This window comes from Lepisosteus platostomus, chromosome 27 (genome assembly GCF_059453375.1).
Source record: "Lepisosteus platostomus isolate fLepPlt1 chromosome 27, fLepPlt1.hap1, whole genome shotgun sequence".
In the NCBI taxonomy this organism is placed as follows: domain Eukaryota; kingdom Metazoa; phylum Chordata; class Actinopteri; order Semionotiformes; family Lepisosteidae; genus Lepisosteus; species Lepisosteus platostomus.
Genome location: NC_142637.1, coordinates 9,685,602 through 9,702,883, shown reverse-complemented (window position 1 = coordinate 9,702,883; position 17,282 = coordinate 9,685,602). Strand labels below are relative to the sequence as shown.

Below are 17,282 nucleotides of genomic sequence, written 5' to 3'. Positions count from 1 at the left end.
ACATTCACGGCGTCGCCGTCTCTGCGTTTCCGTCGTGCACTGTGGATTCCTCCGGGAATCCGTGCCTGTGCACCGTCAGCTCGCTCGCCGCTGCTGGGAGGGCGCGCCGTGGTGCGGTCTTGTGGCGCCGTGCCGGTTCGGACAGGCGCCTCGGCCCTGCTGGAGTCCGGGTCTTCAGCAAGGCCGGTTCGGACGTGTTGTGGCAGCGGGCGATTGTTAAAACCCAACTTCTAGCGGGACACAACTCCCTCCGCCAGGACAGTGATGATCCAGAGTGATCGCACGGATTCCGGCTAAACCCGAGATCAGTGTGGAGACGATTCCCGCGTCTTTCTGAGCTGCCTGCTCCATATTTTCGATCAGACAAGCGAGATACCTAAAGTACGCTTGGCACAGCTGAGACGTGTATTAAATCGTACTCTTTCTGCATTTTTTAATAGTGATTAGGCCTGGATGGAGTCAATTACCAAGACCTGAAACAGATTCGAGAACACAAGTGGAAGCACTTCTTTACACAAAGGGGGGCGGGAGTCTGGAACAGATTCCCCAGCCATGCTCTTGGAGTCGATTCCTTGAAATCTTGCAAGAACGGCTAGATAAGATCCCAGGATTCCTAAGATCTGTGTAACGAACGGTCTCTTTCAGTTGCAACCACTTTTGCTCCTGTATTAATAGAGATGACGTACTTTATTAAGTATCTCATTACGCTCTGCTGTGTTTCTGCTTTGGCCAACGGCGTTTCCATATTTTGCAGTTTTCTTTTCCAGACAGAAGAGAATCAAATCCCTGCTCGGTGTGCCATGTTCGAGTTCTCCTACTAGGGGTAATACGGTAGAGCAGAAAGTGTGGTGCTCGCTCTCCCATTGGCTGGGTTTAGTAAACACCGTCTGGCGCGGGTGTATATAAAGGGTGCAGCAGGTGTACGGCTGCTATAGGCAGGCAGTTGAGTTGGGCTGGGAGCCGCGGACGGACACCTGTGAGCAGAGACCGCAGCCTCGTCAGTAAGTCCCTGGAACAGCCGTGTCACCCGCTGCGCGACCAGTGAGTCCGGTTCCGAACCTGGAAGCGCCGCACCTGGCCGGATTCGGAAGGCGGATTCTTCGCGCAGTTTAGCAGCTCGGGCTCAGGTATGACTCTGGGTGGTGTCAGTTTAGTTGTCCTGTTTCTGGCTCAATTGCGCTGAAATACTCAAGTTTCGGAGTGTTGAAGTCTGATTAGTTATTTTTTTTTTTTAGTCCCGTAATTTTGCACGAGGGAAAACTACTTTCCCCAGTTATAGGTGCAGATCCAGCATCACCGAGTTCTCCGCTGATCACCCGTTTTATACAGGCGCTGTGAGCGTGTTTTCGGCGTCCGTTACTGGTGCGCCTAGTCAGAGCCCCAGGAAAATGGGTGAGGTGAGAATCTCTGGGTTCGTCTGCAACCCCCGGTCTCCCCTCAGTTCCCCCTCGCTACCTGTGCGCTGCTGGCTCATCTCCTCCGCGGAGAGGCAGGTCAAGTGAATGGCTGAAGAGAACGCGACAGGAGCGCTTCTTGCGATCAGTGTAATTGCTGTGAGACGGGTAAAGGCGACCCGCGTCAATCGAGTTACCTGCGACGTGTCGCTGGTGTGTAACCGAGTTAAACGCGGCTCTGACCCGAGCCCGTGTTCCGTGCGATGGGAATCCTGGAGGAGGGACAGGAGAAACGATACAAACCGGATCGTTCACCGCAAAACTCCGGAAACTCGAGAAGCCGGTTCCCGTCGGTCCCGTGATGAGCAAACAAGCGAAGCGGGTTTCGGGCTGTAGGGAATGTCGCGGGACCGCACGCAGTGTCCACTGGGACTGCTGAGCGGAGAGAACTCTCTCCTTCCCGATGACGACGCCCGGCCGCCAGCTCCGTGTGGCTCCGCAGGAGCGGACCGGGTCAGGCGCGTCTGCTGCAGAACCCTAGCCTTCGGATCACGTCCGGATCTCGGGCTTCCGTGCGCGGCGCGCGTGCGGCTCGGTTATGGCCGGGATTCTCGGAAAGTGAAGTTGAGGATCGATGTCCTTTTTACACTCCTGCACTAAGCAAGCTGTTTGAATGTGGATGAACCCTTTTTCACTGAAAGGTCTCTGGGATTTCCGATCGCTTACCGTCACCCTCCACAATACGGCCCTTCTCAAGATGCATCTCTTCACGGTAAGAGTGGAGAGCAGACATTGCGTCTTGCTTAATTCAAGAACCCGCTGTAAAGAATACAAACAAGAGTTTGACTTATTTTTACAGTCGTCGGCAGAAAAAAAGTTTTATATGTTGCCCCCGGGACACACACGGGTTCGTGTTAGATCCTGATCATGGAATACGCTCGCACCTAAAATGAGGTTTATTAGCGAACTTGGATGGTGCCCTTCGCCGCAGCGGGGTGAAGCGCGGGGTGAATTCCTTAAGGAGGGCAGTCTTAGGAATTCGGCCTCCCCGCTCTGCCTGGTCGGAGGATCCTCCTCCTCCAGGACTGTCAGCCCCCCGCGCTAGTGAGGCAGGGCTCGGTCGGGTTCAGCCAGCGTTTCAGAGAGCACAACGGTTTGTGCTTTCACCTGGACCCGGGCTCGGGGGTTGTTCAGAGATAAGGGTTAGGGTTTCTAAGAGTCCTGAACCCCAACAAAGAGCTGGGCGAGTGGGTCAGGGGTCATCTAGACTGTGGGCAGCTCTGCACCCTCGAGTCCTGTCTGAGCCTGGTGTGTAAGAGCAGGTGTGTGGCCCTCCTGCAGGTCTTGATTCCAAGCTGACAAGTAACCAGCTCATTAATAATAATCCATTAATGCTCTTCAGGTGCTGGTGTTTTACACAATGGTCTCTCCAGGACGGGAGACTCCTGTCCGACCGCACTGCAGTACAGCTCTGGTGAGCTCTCTGTGCACGCGTGTCTCCATGGCAACACAACCTGCCCCCCCCCCAGAGCAGCCATGCGGGGCAGACGTGGTGAGCTCTCCCCCCTCAGGAACTGGTCTTCACTGCCAGCACCCACCCGGCACGGGGGGGCAGAGACCGGCACCTTTTCTCTGAGCGGGGCCTCCAGAGGATGGGTCTGCACTTTATTTCTGCTTCTGTGCCTGTAGATGTGGCACCTGCTGATCTCTAATGTGCGCAGTTTGGATCCTCAGGGTCCTCTCGAGATCTTTCTCTGGGGGCTTGTGTGTTAGCCTGCTGCTACTCTGTCTGTGAGAGGTGGCCCTGAATTCTAATGTATCTGCACCCAGCTCCCTGGTAGATGAAAAAAATAGATTTTATACCTTTTTGTTTATAATGAATGTTCCTAAGATCTTATTTGAAGGAGCAAATAAGAAGACCATTTAGGTCTCATGTCATTAATATAAAATAGATTGTCATTGACAGAGGAGATGAGCTGCTCTCCCATTGGCGCCAATTAATAATGACTCCTTACAGTTCTAAGGCACTTTTCTGGACACTACACTCGGAGGTCTTCACAGGTAATGGGGATCCCCTCCACCCCCATCTGGATGATGTGCCAGTCCGCTCCCCACACACCAGCTCTCAGCATGGAGGAGAGCAGAGTGATGAAGCCAATTCAGAGATGGGGGTGGTTATTGGGAGGCCATGATGGGTAAAGGTCAGGGGAAAATTTAGCCAGGACACTGGGGTAACACCCCTACTGTTTTTGAGAGACACCCCCGGGATTTTTAATGACCACAGAGAGTGGGGACCTTGGTTTTATGTCTCATCTGAAAAATGATACCTTTTTACAGTATAGTTTGCTTGTTGCTATACTGGGGTATTAGGACCCACACAGACTGCAGGGTGAGCGCCCCCTGCTGGCCTCACTAACACCTCTTCCAGCAGCAGCCTCAGCTTTCCCAGGAGTCTCCCCTCCAGGTACTGGCCAGGCTCACAGCTGCTGGGCTCCAGTGGGTGGCCAGCTGGGAGCTGCAGGGCGCTAGAGATGCTAGCGAGACTACTCCCTCTGCTCTTCCAGCTCGGCTGTAACAGAGAAGCTTGGATAGATAATACTTTATTAATCCCGTAGGGAAATTGTTACAGCAATCCAGCCCAAGACAAGCAAAACAGACATCAGAATAGTTGTAAAACAAAAGACAACCAAATAAATATAAATACATAGGTGTGTGCAAAATGTGCTGTCATAGTCACTGTAAAAACAATAAAATATGTGCATAGGTTTATGCAGACTGATTGTCCAAAAAGTACAATGGAGTAAGCATGCTGTCCATAAAGCAAATAATTATAATTGCTTACATTTATATAGTGCTTTCCTGGACACTCCACTCAAAGCGCTTTACAGGTAATGGGGATCCCCTCCACCACCACCAATGTGCAGCCCCACCTGGATGATGCGACGGCAGCCATAGTGCGCCAGAACGCTCCCCACACATCAGCTCTCAGTGGGGAGGAGAGCAGAGTAATGAAGCCTAGTCATAGATGGGAGGCTATGATTGGTAAGGGCCAATGGGAAATTTGGCCAGGTTACACCCCTACTCTTTACGAGAAACGCCCTGGGATTTTTCCTGACCACAGAGAGTCAGGACCTCGGTTTTACGTCTCATCCGAAGGACGGCGCCTGTTTACAGTATAGTGTCCCCGTCACTATACTGGGCATTAGGACCTACATGGACTGCAGGGTGAGCGCCCCCTGCTGGCCCCACTAACACCTCTTCCAGCAGCAACCTTAGTTTTTCCCCAGGAGGTCTCTCATCCAGGTACTGACCAGGCTCACACCTGCTGAGCTTCAGTGGGCTGCCAGTTGTGAATTGCAGGGTGATATGGCTGCTGCTAACAGTCCTAGCCTAGAGCAGCGTTATACACCCTGACAGCCGGCGGGAGGAAAGACCTGTGGAAACGTTCCCTTGAACACCGGAGCTGGAGCAGTCTATTGCTAAATGTGCTCCACTGCCCAGTAACAGTCCCATGAAGCGGGTGAGAGGTGTTGTTCATGATGGCTGTGAGCTTGGTCAGCATTCTCTTCTCAGCCACCACCTGCATGGGGTCAAGGCTCATCCCCAACACAGTGCCAGCCTTCTTGAAAAGTTTGAGCCTATTTCCATCTTTTGTCATGATGCTGCTGCCCCAGCACACAACAGCGTAGAAGATGGCTGCCGCCACCACTGATTCATAAAAAAAAAAAATGTGTAGCAGTGTTCCACACACACCAAATGACCTGAGTCTCCTAAGAAAATAGAGTTGGCTCTGACCTTTCTTGTACAGGGTGTCAGTGTTACCAGACCACTCCAGCTTATCATCCAGGTGTACCCCTAAGTACTTGTAGGAATGTATGCCCTCTATGTCCTCACCCTGGATGGAAACGGGGTACAGTGGAGACTTATTCCTTCGAAAGTCAAAGATCATTTCTTTGGTCTTGCTGCTGTTAAGATGGAGATGGTTAAGATGACACCACTCCACAAAATTGGTAATCAAGCTCCTATATTCCTCCTCCTCCCTCCCCTCTCTAATACACCCCACAATTGCAGAGTCATCCGAAAACTTCTGCAGATGACATGTCTCAGCGTTGTACCTGAAGTCAGGGGTGTAAAAGGTGAACAGGAATGGAGCAAGGACAGTCCCCTGTGGAGCCCCAGTACTGCTAACAATCTGTTTGGACACACAGCTCTGTAGCCGTACATACTGTGGCCTGCAGGTCAGATAGTCTATAATCCAGGACAGCAGGGGAGTGTCCACCTGCGCTGTCCTTCGCTTATCTCTCAGTACAGGTGGATGGGTGGTGTTAAAGGCACTGGAGAAGTCAAAGAACATAACTCTCACAATGCTGCCCATCTTCTCCGGGTGAGAGTTAGCTCCGTGTAGCAGATAGATGACTACATCCTCCACTCCCAGGTGTGACCAGTAGGCGAACTGCAGGGGGTCCAGTGCTGTACTCACCAGGGTTCTGAGGTGGTCCAGTACAAGCCTTTCCAGAGTTTTCATTAGGTGTGATGTAAGTGCCACTGGCCTGTAGTCATTCAAGACTTTAGGGTGCCCCTTTTTGGGTACTGGCACCAGGCAAGATGTCTTCCAGAGCATCGGAACCTTTTCAAATCTCAGGCTGAGGTTGAAGATGTACTGCAGCACTGAACCCAATTGGTCCGCACAGATCTTTAGCACCCTGGAGCTGACGCCATCAGGACCCGCTGCCTTTCCTGCATGGAGTCTCCTCAACTCCCTTCTGACCTGGTCAGCTGTGATGGATAGGCCTAGGAGGGCAGGGGAAGATGGGGTAGGAGTAGGAGGGATCACATGATGGGGTGACTGAGGACATGAAGAGGGTGTCTGGGGTGAAGGCCTGTGAGGTGAATGGACAGTGGACCCTCTATCGAATCTGTTGAAGAAAAGATTCAGCTCATTGGCCTCTCCAGGCCTCCCTCACTCTGTTGGCCGCCGGACAGCTTGTATCCGGAGATCTTCCTCATGCCATTCCACACTTCTCTCACATTGCTTTCCCTCAGCCTGTCCTCCATTTTCCTCCCTTAAGCCACCTTGCTCTCCCTAACTCTCACCTTCAGCTCTTTCTGTGCTCGCTTCAGGTCCTCCTTGTCACCTGCCTGGAAAGCCTTCTTTTTCCTATTTAGGATGGCCTTCAGATCCCTGGTGACCCAGGGTTTATTATTGGAGAAGCAGTGCACTTTCCTGGTGGGCACTGCACTGTCAACACAGAAGTTTATGTAGTCAGTGATGCAGTGGGTAAGACCATCAATGTCGTCTCCATAAGGCTCACAGAGTATCTCCCAGTCTGTTGTTTCAAAACAGTCCATCAGTGCATCATTAGCCTCAGCTGACCATCTCCTCACTGTCCTGGTGGTTACTGGTTGCTGTAGTACAAGAGGCTTGTACAGAGATAGGAGGTGAACAGGGTTGTGGTCAGATCTGCCAAGGGGGGGAGTGATGTGGAGCTGTAGGCATTCCTGACATTAGCATACAGCAAGTCCAAAGTCTTATCTCTAGTAGGGCATTTAACAAACTGACTAAAAGTAGGCAGGGTAGAGGAGAGCGAAACATGATTAAAATCGCCAGTTATCAAGAACATGGCTTGTGGGTGACGAGTCTGTAGTCCGGCTGCAACAGTGTGTATGACGTCACACGCTGAGGCTGTGATGTCGGCCTAGAGGAGCCACAGCCCGACAGTATTGTTCTTGTTTTTTTTTGTGCACAGCCGTGATGTTAGTTCTGGATTCTGGACGATGGGTCGTGATGGTTTAAGAGCAGTTTCTTTTTTTTCTTTAGGGGACCTGCCCCCTGTCCTGCCCCAGAGCATGTGGCTGCTGGAGAAGATCCGTGGCTCGGTGGAGGGGAACGTCCCGCGTCACGGCGAGGCTGCGGACAAGCAGGGCAAGGCCCCCGTCTACAGCAACGTCCTGACGCCTGACAAGATCCCCGACTTCTTCATCCCCCCGAAACTGGTCTGCTGCCCCCCGGAGGCCGAAGCCGATGTGAAGCCCAAGTCCAGCCTGCGGGTGTCGAGCTCGGAGCAGGCGATCGGCACCAGGAAGCCGCAGGGCAGCCCGCGGCTGGGCAGCAAGCTGGCGGGAGATGCCAAGAGCCTGCTCAAGGCCGCCAACCGCCACATCATCCAGATCGAGACGGCGGACGAGGTCGTGGCCGGAGACCCGGGCGACCTCGACACCAACGCGGACCCCCAGTCCCAGACGGCCATGTCGCTGCCCTATGTCCCCAAGACGCAGACGTCCTACGGCTTTGCCACGCTGATGGAGAGCCCGCACACGCGGCGCAAGGAGTCCCTCTTCCACACGGACCACACCAGCCCCGTGACCTCGCCCAGCTCCCAGCGCAAGAAAGCCGCGGGCAAGGCCAACGGGGAGGGCCACCACCTCAACCCCCCCGACTTCAACATGGCGGTGGCCAACCCCTACCGCTACTTCAGCGGCGGCGAGAGCGACACCTGCTCCTCGGCCGAGTCCTCGCCCTTCAGCTCGCCGCTGCTGTCCCGCTCCGCCTCGCTGCTCAAGCTCTTCACCCACGAGACGCAGGCCAAGGTGGCCAAGGCCAAGCACACCTTCGCTCGGCACAGCTCCCTCTCCACGGACGAGTGCAGCTCGGCCGACACCAGCCCCAACGTGCAGCGCCGGATCCGCTGCCCGACCCCTCCGCCGCCCACGGGGGGCGGCGCCGGGCACGTGGCCGGCGGCCTGGACCACCTGCACGCGCAGGACCGGCTGCACTGGGAGCACACTCTCGCCTTGCACAAGGGCGGTACCCTGCGGCTCAGCGCCGACTACGACGCCGGCGCCGCCCGCCTGCGGATCCGCGTGATCGCGGCGGAGGACCTCTACGACAAGCTCTTCGACATCAAGAGCATCAACTGCTGCGTGGCCCTGTACCTCAACCCGGGCAAGCTGCAGAAGCAGAGGAGTACCATCATCAAGAACAGCCGCAACCCCGTCTTCAATGAGGACTTCTTCTTCGACGCCGTGCCCTGCGTGCAGATCAAGAACCTCGCCGTCAAGATCAAGGTGGTCAACAAGGGCACCAGCCTGAAGAGGGACACCCTGCTGGGCGAGCAGGAGATCCCCCTGGCCAAGCTGCTCTCGGGGCTCTAGGACCCCCCAGGCTGGCTCCCCCCTTGCTCGATTTCCTCTTTGTCGTCCCCCCCGTGTCTGTCCAGTTCTGAAATGTTGACGTTTGTTGCTGTAGGTTCGGGTGCTCCAGGCATGGGCTCGGGAGCTACCCAGGCTTCTCCTGTTCCATCCTGTTGCAGGATTTGCACTCTAAATGTCACTATGGTCTTGTGGCCTCAGTTTAACCAGATAGACCAGAGGGTCCTGGCTTGGAGCAGTCCAGTCCAGCCTGGCCCGGCTGAAGGGCTCCTGCGTGCTGTCCCAGACCCGGCCCCTTGCATGCGTAGGTCGGGGTGGTGGGGCATGGGGGCGGCGTGCGCCCGTGCTCGGCCGGTGGTCTGCAGAGGTCTGACGTCACAGAGGACTTGAGAGCCGCAAGCGCCAGGCCCTGTTTCTGCACCTGTGGGGACCCCCGGGGGACCGTCCTGCCTCTGGTGAGGCTTTCCCAGGGGGAACCACAGCAATGTCCTGCGTGGAGTGGGCTTGACATCCTGCCAGCGGCACCCCTGTCGGACTTGGTGGTTTGCGTTTTTGCAGGATCTTTTGGGATTTTCAGTTCGGGAAGCCCTTTCTCACACAAGGACACCCAGAAGCCTTACAGAGTAAATGTTGTACAAGGATTTCCAGGAGCCTCATTGTGTCTTGCCAAAACCTCCTGTAGAGGTGGAGTAGAGGGATGTGTATCTTAGTTCAGAATGCTTGTATGCTGCTGTTATTTCAGACCTGTCTTTTTGCTTTTCTCCTCTAAAGAAGCAGGTGAGGAGGCTGGGAGTGTACTGACTTGCTGTGGGGTGTGCCTCGGCCCTTGACATCACATGTGCTGGACAAAGTATTCTCACACACGCACACGCACTGCTGCAGAGCTGAGCCCCCAGCCTGCTTCTCACTCTGTCCCTCCCCACGGGGTCAGTGGGCTGTCGGCACTGCTGTCATATTGCCCCCTGTGCTCATTGCGGGCAAACTGCACTACCCTACTTCCATTTACACGGTAACCAAGACGGGTCCTCTGGGGCTCTGTTCCTGTAGCCCCTACTCGCCACCCCAGACGCATCAGGTCCCAAATCCAGCAGATCATTTCTACCACTGTGGTCCTTTGATTAGACATTGAGGCCTTGCTGTGATGTGAGCAAGGAGTTTAACGGTTTCCTGTTTCTACCAGGGCTGGTCCAAACGGCAGCAGGCCCTTCGGTATAAAGGGGAAGGGTATTTCTCCTCTCCTGCAGACCGTACACGTCGGTCTCTCCTTCCTCTGACCGCAGCCGAGCGGGGGGCCGGGTCTGCGAAGCTGAAGCTGTGACGCCCTGGCCAGCACACGCGCGCTCTGGGTGGTCCCAAGGCGGGGAGGGTTTTATTTCTGGAGCAGGACATGAAAGTTAAGAACTCAAAGTCCAAATCCATAAACAAAACTTGAATCAAGTGTTCTTCTTCAGTAGCTGTTGTACCTCTACAGTGGAAACTAGTGGCAGCTGGCGGTTAGAGCCGGTCTCCCCTTGCAGTTGGGGAAGGGAAAAGGTTACAGACCCGCATGTTCTTGCTTATTAAGTGTATTTTAATGCGCTGGAATGTTTCTGTATTAAGTGATTTTTTTTTTTCTCGGAGCATGTGGTGTTGAAAGTACCTGCCCGTCCCTCTGCGCTGCGTGTTTAATGCATTAAGAGCGACACCGTTCCCAGGTTCATTAGAGCACGGCCGGACTGGTTCTGTTTAATTTCCCATTAGCGTGCAGCGGCAGGCGAAGATGGTCTCTAATTATTCCATCCAGAAGGCTCTTTAATCATGGAGGGGGGGGGGGGGAGCTTTTGATTGGCAGGAATGTCTCCGATTAAAAGCTGAAAGTAGCTCCCACTGAAGGGAAGAGGGAGCGTCTGGCCGGGCGAGGAGTGAAATTGCTTCTCTCATCGCAGATCATGTTTCTGCAGCGCAGATTAAAGTTGGCGCATTAAACCGCCTAAACGAATTCCTCGTCCTGCAGGAGGAATTAGTGCTTTCTGGGCGCTCGGTGTATTTGAAGATGTTGGATGTGAAGTGTTTGATCTGGGTTCTGTTGTTGGCGCGTGATGTGAGCATGCAACTTTTTATACTGTAAAGTCCTGAGCTAGTGGCCTGATTTTGATTGTTCTAATTGTATCTTGTAATTGTACACATCCGTGTTTACGGAGAGCGCCGCCTCAATTAAAAATGAAGCATTGTGCAGATTCAGCTCAGATGTTTGGGAGTTTTTTTTTCCAGCACACACACACCTTTACAAACCGGAGAAGTGTTGCAGTATACAGGCGGCACAGCCCTGTTTTTCTAAGTGTCTAGAGCAAACCCATGTCGCTGTCCTGTGCCGCGGACTGCTTTCTTTTGTTGGTGGCTTCTACCGAGTGGCCATTTCCTTCTCTTCGGCACAAATGCAAGGCGGCCTACAGCCCTTCCCTCTGAAATAACGCGTCTGTCTGGGTTCAAATCTCTGCCCAACTGTGCAGCCGGATGAGACACCTTCCTCAAGCCCTTTGGGCCTGGTGCAGCACAGCATGATCGTGCTCCCCTGCTTGGCTGGACACTGTAGCGTTTTTCCTCCTTCTCTTGGGTGGGCAGTGGCTCTGTGGCTGGAAGGTTACCGGTTCAAATCCCGCAGCCAGCGGAGGAATCTTACTCCATTGGGCCCTCTGACCACAGATGGCCACATCTCTGATGCCCTGCCTGGGCAGCCTGGTCCTTCTGGAGCAGTGAGATTGAGGCGTGCTGCAGTTTTCCTCTTGTGTGCTTGGCTTTGTGTTTCTCCAGCGGTTCTGAAGAGGTCCACTGGGCTGGTGGTGTCGATGCGTTCAGTACTTGAATCCAGTCCGCTTGCAGTTTCATTCCTCCAGGGTCTCTGGACAGATTGCAGAGCATCAATATCTAGCTTATAATCGATGGCCAAAACTGTACACAATTCTCTAGATAGGGATTTTGTTACACTAGGAAACCTCTAGATCACTGATACAATTTAGGAACAACAGTGATCTGAGTGTTGATCCATGTAGTACCCCATTAATTGGAGTATGTACCCCTCCTCTGTGTAAATTTCTATCATTTAAACTGGTCTCAGTCCAAATACATGACCATTTTTTTTTACAAAATCTTATCAAAAGAGGCCTACACTCCTACACAAACCCCATCACGTGCTCGGTTTGTGTCCATTATACAGAAGAGCAGGCTGTGGGATTGGTCCAGGAGAGGTCATGCAGGTTTTCATCCACAAACATGGAGCACAGCGCCTAATCGCTGGCGAGTGACACTCGCTAACGAATTGGAGAACAGTGTTAATGGGCTTCCTATGACCTGCACTGTAACAGCTGCCAGAGAAAATCTGTTTTAATTGAAAGTCTCATCATTATTGGTTTGTAAGGGTCTTAAATATAATTGTGCTGGAAGAAAAGACAGTTCTACAGGCGAATTTGCCCAGTGGACAAGCATGTTGCCTCATCACCAACAACCTGCACTCCAACACATTGTGAGAATGAGCTTTATTACTCCATAGAGTACACTGACACGGCCCAGTCACAGGGCTCTAGACTTTTTTAGTCCCTGTGGAGTCCAGGACACTGACACAGCCCAGTCACAGGGCTCTGGACTCTTCTAGTCCCGGTGGAGTCCAGGACACTGACACGGCCCAGTCACATGGCTCTGGACTCTTCTAGTCCCGGTGGAGTCCAGGACACTGACATGGCCCAGTCACAGGGCTCTGGACTCTTCTAGTCCCTGTGGAGTCCAGTACAATGACACGGCCCAGTCACATGGCTCTGGACTCTACTAATAGGATAACTGTCAGAACAGCCTATTCAAACCACATTGACTCAAGGAAGTCAGACTGAAAGCAGAGTTGCAATGTTGTTTGAATAGTTGTTCCACTGGCTAGGCCTAGTATGATATCAGAGCTCCTTTGGATGGTGTTTACACAGTACATATATTTAACAGTGAACTCGCTTGAAGTGTCTCTTCTGATCTGTGTATTTTCCTATTTAATGCTTGGCCAAGCTGAACATATCAAAACCGTCACGATGACCACAGAGAGGTCTTCCTGTTCTGCAAGAGAGCTCCAGCAGAGCACGAAGATGGCCGAGCTCAATCCCTGTTCTTGGATTGGCTGAGGGGGGCACCTAGAGGTGAGACCACCAGAAGGGAGTAGCGTCTGTGATTGGCTGGGCGAGGGATGTAGCCATGGAAACCGTGGAGCTGTAAGCCGAAGTAGTGAAGGGCTTGTGCAGAAGCAAGGCAATGGCTCGGGGGATGAATAAAAAATGAATTAAAAGGCAGTTCATGGGTCTGCTTAATTTTAAGGGAGAAAAAATGGTCTGGGAATAGAAAGTCAATACTAAGAGTGCAGTAAAGGGAAGTGTGTGTGCATGACATTTACCAGGCTTAATGTTAGTTGATCTTTCATCCATGGGAATCCAGGAGTCTGGAACTGAATCATAAACAGCATCTGAGCCAGATTGTGTCCAGAGCAGCTCCTCTGCAGACGAGGGACTGTCCTGCCTCTGTCCTGTTACACCCTCCTGCATGGACGCAAGTCTGAACTCTGGGGGGCAGCAGGGCAGGCATGAGCCCCTTCCCTGCCCCTCTCTGACAACAGGGCCCTGGGGCCAAAGCAGGGGGGCTCAGGGTCCAGGATCAGTTTTGGAGCAGTGACCCCTCTGCAGGGCCGTCCAGCAGCAGCAACAGTGTACCTGAGCTCCATTGCTGAAGGAAAAAAGGTTGCCTTTCTTGTAGCTCATTGTCAGTCTTCTTCCCTTTAATTAACTAACCACCGGGCAGGAAGAGGTCAAAGACCTCTCGTTTGCAACCTTCCTTCTGTTCTTACTGCAGACCTATTGCACCGCGTGATGCTGGGAAATTCAGTCCCCATCAGAAGAAGAAAACCCGAGCGCTCGTCTCTCCCTGATCCCTTAAGCCATCCAGAGGGAAAGTGCCCACCGGGGCAAATGCCAGGTGCTCTGCTCCCCTCGGAGCTCAAGCTGGGGCGATGGCGCTGTGGTGTTCCTGACCCTGCTTCAGTCAGGAGAGGCGTTGTTCCTGTACAGAGCGCAATTCACTGCTCTCTCTCTCCCCCCGGTTAAATTTAGAAAAGAAATAACAAAGTCCCTGATTGTTTCGATAAAAAAATACATCTACTGAGATTGCAGACAGGCTCGGAGAAGCAATTACTTTGCAAACAAGGGACTAAAGTGAAATGTTTGTTTTTTTTTTTGCCTTGGCTCTTTGCCTGATTTATTTTTCTTAACCTTCTCAGCGCCGGCTCAGAGACTCAGAGAACACACGGCTTCCCCCCCAGCGCAGACGGGGGGGCCCAGGAGCGTGGACGAGGTTCGGTACCAGAGGCCCTCCGGTCCACTCGGACCCCCAGCACACACCTGGAACGACCCGATCCGACCCGCTGAATCTGCGTCCGTCCCTCTGTAAGCTGCGGGAGAGGGAGGAATGAGTTAAACACTTCCTGTGTCCGTGTGCAGGGTGAGTCAGGGCTCCTGCACTTGAGCTGAATTGAGCCGTTTTTCCTTTCAGAGCAGCGTCAGTACCAGCAGGTTTGTGTTAAACATGCCTGTTTGACTAAGGCTGGTCATCGATCCCCTCTGAGCTCAGAATGACCTTCCCCAGTGCTTTACAGAGATCGGCTCCCCCGGATCTTCTGGGGCCCAGGACCCTGTGTGTGAATCATACAGAAGACTGGAAACTCTGCACCCTCTGAAATCTGATCGCACAGATCAGATTAACCCCCCTCAATGGCTGGCTGAGGCTCATCTCCTCCTGGTGGACCTTTCATAGTGATGAGAGGTTTTGGAATTTCAGACCGTAATGAGGCCTGATGATGTTTCCAGGGGAATTCTGGACGGGCTTCTGCAGCTCTGTGGTCAAGCAGTGGTGGCCTCTGGAATAAAGGTCTGTGTGTGTCTGTGTGTGTGCGTGTGTGTACTCTATAGCACTCAAAGTTATAGCTCTTTATCAGGAGAAAGTGTCTCTCTGTTGCCTTGGTAACATTTGTCACTTGGTTGGGCTCTCCGTTGCCTTGAGTTGCTCTGGTTACGGGGGCTGTACCCCCATTCGACACACTTCGGTCTGCAATCCATTTCCTGAGTTGGGGGGCTGGGGTGCTGGGGGAGTTATTATCATGATAGGCCTGAGAAGAGGTCAGTGCTCCCCAAGAAAAAGACAAAGGGGAATCATTGCTCATTACTTGTGCTGAGGGCTGATAAGCTGGGGCTTAAATCTGAAAGCTATTTAAGGATCAGCGGCACTTTTGAGATGCTCAGTCACACATGGGCATTAGAGATCAGCCTTTTTTCCCTTGTCCTCTGTTTTTAAACCAACCTGTGGAACCAGACGTCAGCTGATGAAACTGTGCTCATGCCTGCTCTGAGATATCCGATGCACAGCTCAACACATATACAATAATTCTTATTTTATAAACATTTTTAAAATCAGAAACCCACCTAATTTGCAATCACTAATTGTGTCTTAAGGTCTCTTCTACTGGTACTGAATCCTGTATTCACTTGTACCCACCTGAATCCATCTGTACCCACCTGAATCCACCTGTACCCACTTATATCCATCTGAATCCACCTGTATTCACCTGCACCCGACTGTACCAACCTGTATCCACCTGAATCCACCTGTACCCACCTGTATCCAACTTTGTCCACCTCACCCGGATCCATCGGTACCCACCTGTATCCACCTATATCCACCTGAATCCACCTATACCCACCTATACCCATCTGTATCCACCTTTGTCCACCTCACCTGGATCCATCTGTACCCACCCGTATCCACCTGTGCCCACACATATCCACCTGAATCCACCTGTATCAGCCTGTACCCACGAGTATCCACACGGGGAAACAGAGGAAGTGTAGGCAGGCGCCCCTGACCCTGCTAGGTGACCCTCCATGATGTCACTGTCAGCAGGACATCACAGGGGTCACTGACCAATCTGTCAGGGCACTCCTGGACACAGCTCACCAGTAACGAGCCCTTGAATCCGTCCCCCAGCCTGAGCCCCAGGTGAGCCTGGGGAGGCAGACAGCCTGTGCTTGACACAGAACAGTGACCTGTGACCCTAACGTCCCTGGTATCCCAACCTGCCAGATCGGAGACGAGGTGGAAGATCCACGCGCTGTGGCTGCCCGTGACAACTCTGGTCTGCTGCCACATTGCTGCTCCACTGTAAATAGCTCACTCTAATATTTCCATATCAAAACAAAATCGCTGTTTTTTTTTTAAATGTAATTGAAATTGGAAGAAACAGTTTTCACTTAAGGTCTATTTTAGGAATCCAGAGGCTCTATTCAGACAGTGAAGATTGCAGACATTCCACGAACCAGTGAAAATGATTTCATGCTAAATCCACAGCTTTCAGTCCCCCCAAACAAGGGACCGGTCACCGTGCTGGGGAGAGAGGTTTATTAAGGAAAGTGCTGCAGCCTTTGATGAACGGCCTCGCGTTCTATAAATATCAGGCTGGAGTCGCCTCCCCAGTCCTCCCTGCGGGGAGTGTGAGCGCTGCAGAGATCAGTCTGACAGGACGCACATTGGGAAACACAACCGCAAAACTGTGGCCCCCTGGCGCAGCGGGCTCCTGCCCCTGGTGCTTTCTGCCCAGCCCATCGCAAGCCTTGTTTCAGATGCTACTCACTGGTTTCGAGCAGCAGGTCCGTCGAGCAGCTGGGGTGCAGAAGAGAGGTTTGCTCTGCCGTCCTCGGGGGCTCTGAGATTGCGAGTCTGGTCTGGGTTCAGGGCTCGGGCTCAGCCACAGCCTGAGGTGAGTGACAGCGAGTTTGTTCCAGGTAGTGACAGTGAATTTGGAAAAAGGGTAAGTGATGGTTTGGCTATAAATTAGGCTGCAGAGCTGGATGTCAGGTTGTATAGTGTCCCACACAACCCCTGCTCCTTTTGAGTCAACCTGCTGTTGTGTCAGACCAGGAGAGCCTGCAGTTCTGACAGGCAGCTTGACTGATAGTACAAATCAGCTTGTTAGCAACAGACAAGACACAGCAGATGAAAAGAAGCAGCAAATAGATACAGCTTCTTGCCTCCTGACACTTCAGGTCTTTGGTCAGTGCGGCTCCTGCCACAAACCTTTTCAGACGGGGGCGTCTCTTCCGAAGTCATGGCTGTGCACTCAACATTTTTGAGAACTGAATGTCTTTATAGGAAACCCCAGGATTCTCATTCTTTCGGATGCCATGAGGTATGTGTAGTCACTGATATTATGTCACTCAGATAGGAACTGTACAATTCCAGAGCTTAGGAAAGCAAGTGCAGGAATCCTGAACTTGACCAAGCAATCATGAGATTCCAAACCTCAGGATAGCAATCAAGAGATTCTAGAACTTGGAAAACGTACTGCAAGATTCCAGAGCTCAAAGAGACACTCTGGAGGCTCTGATCAGTAGAGTCAGCAAGCAGAGAGGTGTGAGACACGCTGTACCTCCGCTGTAGCCCAGCCCATAGCCCAAGGGTCCTGCTCCTGCTCAGCACTTAGGAAGCCTGCAGGGAATACCACAGGTAAAAGAGACAGAGGGGGAGAGGAGAGATGGGAATACCCTGGCAGAGTGTTTGCAAGCCTGGCTGGTACAGCAGAGAGATAGCATTTAGCTTGACAGCTTAATTGATGAGCCAGAGCTAATTATAGAGCATCACAGACAGGAATTGGCATGCGTTGCCTGCAGGGGTCAGAGGGCGTTTCCTGGC

General features: G+C 52.7%; 1 protein-coding gene across 2 annotated transcripts; it reads left to right on the top strand.

Annotated features, from left to right (window-relative positions):
* The first annotated feature begins 893 nt into the window (after positions 1–893).
* Positions 894–10,763, top strand: LOC148639314 (C2 calcium-dependent domain-containing protein 4C). 2 transcript variants are annotated; one of them, XM_088622055.1, is made up of 2 exons: positions 894–1,001; positions 7,213–10,763. In XM_088622055.1, exon 2 carries the CDS (start codon positions 7,242–7,244, stop codon positions 8,544–8,546), a length of 1,305 nt encoding a protein of 434 aa, XP_088478181.1. In that variant the 5' UTR covers positions 894–1,001; positions 7,213–7,241; the 3' UTR covers positions 8,547–10,763. The 2 variants fall into 2 exon arrangements, with proteins under 2 accessions (XP_088478181.1, XP_088478180.1); XM_088622054.1 differs by having other exon boundaries at positions 911–1,127.
* Positions 10,764–17,282: the final 6,519 nt, after the last annotated feature.

Bases quoted from the DNA above. Each gene is read 5' to 3' on its own strand.
- LOC148639314 (XM_088622055.1), top strand. From the start codon at position 7,242: ATGTGGCTGCTGGAGAAGATCCGTGGCTCGGTGGAGGGGAACGTCCCG.